This window comes from Oncorhynchus tshawytscha, linkage group LG08 (assembly GCF_018296145.1).
Source record: "Oncorhynchus tshawytscha isolate Ot180627B linkage group LG08, Otsh_v2.0, whole genome shotgun sequence".
NCBI lineage: Eukaryota > Metazoa > Chordata > Actinopteri > Salmoniformes > Salmonidae > Oncorhynchus > Oncorhynchus tshawytscha.
The window spans coordinates 3,861,496-3,865,456 of NC_056436.1; the positions used below are offsets into that span (position 1 = coordinate 3,861,496).

General features: G+C 56.7%; 1 protein-coding gene and 1 long non-coding RNA gene across 2 annotated transcripts in view; both read left to right on the plus strand.

The window, feature by feature from the left end:
- LOC112238362 (polypeptide N-acetylgalactosaminyltransferase 16-like) overlaps positions 1 to 1,045 on the plus strand; it is a 119,390-nt gene extending 118,345 nt beyond the window's left edge. The window contains exon 15 of the mRNA XM_042325086.1: positions 811 to 1,045. Within this exon, the coding sequence (XP_042181020.1) occupies positions 811 to 954 (144 nt within the window). The 3' untranslated portion in view covers positions 955 to 1,045. The remainder of the gene's footprint in view (positions 1 to 810) is intronic.
- A 1,220-nt stretch (positions 1,046 to 2,265) lies between these two features.
- Positions 2,266 to 3,592, plus strand: LOC121846992. Its single transcript, XR_006083976.1, has 2 exons — positions 2,266 to 2,831; positions 2,912 to 3,592. It is a non-coding gene; the product is annotated as an uncharacterized LOC121846992 (long non-coding RNA).
- The last annotated feature ends 369 nt before the right edge of the window (positions 3,593 to 3,961 follow it).

Here is a 3,961-nt window from a genome sequence, read left to right on the forward strand (position 1 = left end):
CTCACCCCTCCCTCCCTCCTCTCACCCCTCCCTCCCTCCTCTCCCCCTCCCTCCCCCTCTCACCCCTCTCACCCCTCCCTCCCTCCTCTCACCCCTCCCTCCCCTCCTCTCACCCCTGCCTCCCTCCTCTCACCCCTGCCTCCCTCCTCTCACCCCTCCCTCCCTCCTCTCACCCCTCCCTCCCTCCTCTCACCCCTCCCTCCCTCCTCTCACCCCTCCCTCCCTCCTCTCACCCCTCCCTCCCTCCCTCCTCTCACCCCTGCCTCCCTCCTCTCACACCTCCCTCCCTCCTCTCACCCCTCCCTCCCTCCTCTCACCCCCTCCCTCCCTCCTCTCACCCCTGCCTCCCTCCTCTCACCCCTCCCTCCCTCCTCTCACCCCTCCCTCCCTCCTCTCACCCCCTCCCTCCCTCCCCTCCCTCCCTCCCTCCCCTCTCACCCCTCCCTCCCTCCCTCCTCTCACCCCTCCCTCCCTCCCTCACCCCCTGCCTCACCCCTCCCTCCCCCTCTCACCCCTGCCTCCCTCCTCTCACCCCTCCCTCCCTCCTCTCACCCCTGCCTCCCTCCTCTCTCACCCCTCCCTCCCTCCTCTCACCCCTGCCTCCCTCCCTCCTCTCACCCCTGCCTCCCTCCTCTCACCCCTGCCTCCCTCCTCTCACCCCTCCCTCCCTCCTCTCACCCCTCCCTCCCCCTCTCACCCCTGCCTCCCTCCTCTCACCCCTCCCTCCCTCCTCTCACCCCTCCCTCCCTCCTCTCACCCCTCCCTCCCTCCTCTCACCCCTCCCTCCCCATCTTTCTGCCCCTCCTGTAGAAGTGGAAGCCAAAAGGGCCGACCCTGCAGCACGTGGTTAGTGGTCTGTGTCTTGACAGTCAGCTGTCTGTTGGCCCTCCTGCCATCACTCAGTGTCGGCCCCAGCTGGCCAGTCAGGTCTGGGAGCCACAACTCATCACCTGATTACCTGAGACCTGGTGGCCGGAGAGAAGAGTAGGAGGAACTCTGGTGGCTGGGGAGAGGAGGTGGGAGAGGAGGAGGGAGAGGAGGACCTTTGGTGGCTGGGGAGAGGAGGAACTTTGGTGGCTGGGGAGAGGAGGAGGGAGAGGAGGAACTCTGGTGGCTGGGGAGAGGGAGGAGGGAGAGGAGGAACTTTGGTGGCTGGGGAGAGGAGGAGGGAGAGGAGGAACTCTGGTGGCTGGGGAAAGGAGGAGGGAGAGGAGGAACTCTGGTGGCTGGGGAGAGGAGGGGAGGAGGAACTCTGGTGGCTGGGGAGAGGAGGAGGGGGAGGAACTCTGGTGGCTGGGGAGAGGAGGAACTCTGGTGGCTGGGGAGAAGAGGAGGAGGAGGAACTTTGGTGGCTGGGGAGAGGAGGAGGGAGAGGAGGAACTCTGGTTGCTGGGGAGAGGAGGAGGGAGAGGAGGAACTCTGGTGGCTGGGGAGAAGGGGAGGAGGAACTTTGATGGCTGGGGAGAGGAGGAGGAGGAGGAGGTACTCTGGTGGCTGGGGAAGGAGGAGGGAGGAGGACTCTGGTGGCTGGGGAGAGGAGGAGGAGGAGGAACTTTGGTGGCTGGGGGAGAGGAGGAGGAGGAACTCTGGTGGCTGGGGAGAGGAGGGGGAGAGGAGAGTGGTGGCTGGGGAGAAGAGGAGGAGGAGGAACTTTGATGGCTGGGGAGAGGAGGAGGGAGAGGAGGTACTCTGGTGGCTGGGGAAAGGAGGAGGAGGAGGAACTCTGGTGGCTGGGGAGAGGAGGAGGAGGAGGAACTTTGGTGGCTGGGGAGAAGAGGAGGAGGAGGAACTCTGGTGGCTGGGGAGAGGAGGAGGGAGAGGAGGAAGTGGTGGCTGGGGAGAAGAGGAGGAGGAGGAACTCTGGTGGCTGGGGAGAGGAGGAGGGAGAGGAGGAACTTTGGTGGCTGGGGAGGGGGGAGGAGGGAGAGGAGGAACTCTGGTGGCTGGGGAGAGGAGGAGGGAGAGGAGGATCTCTGGTGGCTGGGGAAAGGAGGAGGGAGAGGAGGAACTCTGGTTGCTGGGGAGAGGAGGAGGGAGAGGAGGAACTCTGGTGGCTGGGGAGAGGAGGAGGGAGAGGAGGAACTCTGGTGGCTGGGGAGAAGAGGAGGAGGAGGATCTCTGGTTGCTGGGGAGAGGAGGAAGAGGAGGAGGAGGAACTTTGGTGGCTGGGGAGAGGAGGAGGGAGAGGAGGAACTCTGGTGGCTGGGGAGAAGAGGAGGAGGAGGAACTCTGGTGGCTGGGGAGAGGAGGAGGAGGAGGAACTCTGGTGGTTGGGGAGAAGAGGAGGAGGAGGAACTCTGGTGGCTGGGAAGAGGAGGAGGAGGAACTCTGGTGGTTGGGGAGAAGAAGAAATAGAAAGAGTTTGGGGAATGGAGGAAAGGAGAGAAAGAGGCAGAGGAGATACTGGGACACGGCATGCAGAAGGACACAAAGAATCACATCTGTCTCCACACTGTCCTCCTTCCCTCTGTGGGAGACCGAGGAGAGAGGGGGGGACAGGAATGTGGTAAACAACTCTACTTTGTTGATGTTTACCGGATGTTTCTGTCACGAGTGTCAGACTGACAAGAACCACACCAAGGAGTCTGAGACGAAAGACCTGGTGGCCTTCACCAACCGACCTGAGACAGCCTGTTAGAGGTCTGTGCTGTATCAGAAGTCTGGGCCCATATTCATAAAGACTCTCAGTAGGAGTGGTCATCTGGGATCAGGTCCTAAAGAGTCCCAGTAGGAGTGGTGATCTAGGATCAGGTCCTAAAGAGTCTCAGTAGGAGTGGTCATCTGGGATCAGGTCCTAAAGAGTCTCAGTAGGAGTGGTCATCTGGGATCAGGTCTTAAAGAGTCTCAGTAGGAGTGGTCATCTAGGATCAGGTCCTAAAGAGTCTCAGTAGGAGTGGTCATCTGGGATCAGGTCCTAAAGAGTCTCAGTAGGAGTGGTGATCTAGGATCAGGTCATAGTCTCAGTAGGAGTGGTGATCTAGGATCAGGTCATATAGAGTCTGAGAGTGTTGATCTGGGATCAGGTCCTAAAGAGTCCCAGTAGGAGTGTTGATCTAGGATCAGGTCATAAAGAGATTCAGTAGGAGTATTGATCTAGGATCAGGTCATAAAGAGTGAGAGTAGGAGTGGTGATCATAATGAATAACATTACATGGACCTGGGGGACCTGATCCTAGATCATAATGACCTGGGAGACCTGATCCTAGATCATAATGACCTGGGGGACCTGATCCTAGATCAGCTCTCCTACTGTGAATACCAGAACCAGGTCTTACCTGTCAGAGGTCAGAGGTCTTCATCCTCTCGGATGTTGTGGTTTCTTCCTACTGTAGCTTTTCCCAACTTCAACTGTTTCAATAAATGCCGGACAACAAAATGTAAAATGTGTTTCACTGAATAGCAGTTTTTTTTTAAGTGTCATGCAAAGCATTTTCAGGAAAGTTATTTGTTGTTTTGCATGGTCAAGCCCAAATTATGTTTTCGTTTCTGTCTTTGGGATGTCATGTAAATATTATAAAACTAAAATCTGCTTGGATTTTGCGTAAAGTTAAAGTATATGTTGTTTGATAAATAAATAATGTTGGTATAATGATCTGTTTCCAGTTCTTTAATGCAGAATCATAGCCTGGGTACCAGTCAGCTTGTGCCACTTCTTGTCATAAAAAGGAGTGGCATGATGGCACAAACAGACTGGTACCCAGGCTAGTGTAATCATACTTTTTTATGATTTTAACAGGTAAGTTGACTGAGAACACATTCTCATTTGCAGCGACGACCTGGGGAATAGTTACAGGGGAGAGGAGGGGGGGATGAATGAGCCAATTGTAAACTGGGGATTATTAGGTGACCGTGATGGTTTGAAGGAAAGCTTGAGAATTTAGCCTGGACAACGGGGTTAACACCCCTACTCTTACAATAAGTGCCATGGGATCTTTAATAACCTCAGAGAGTCAGACACATG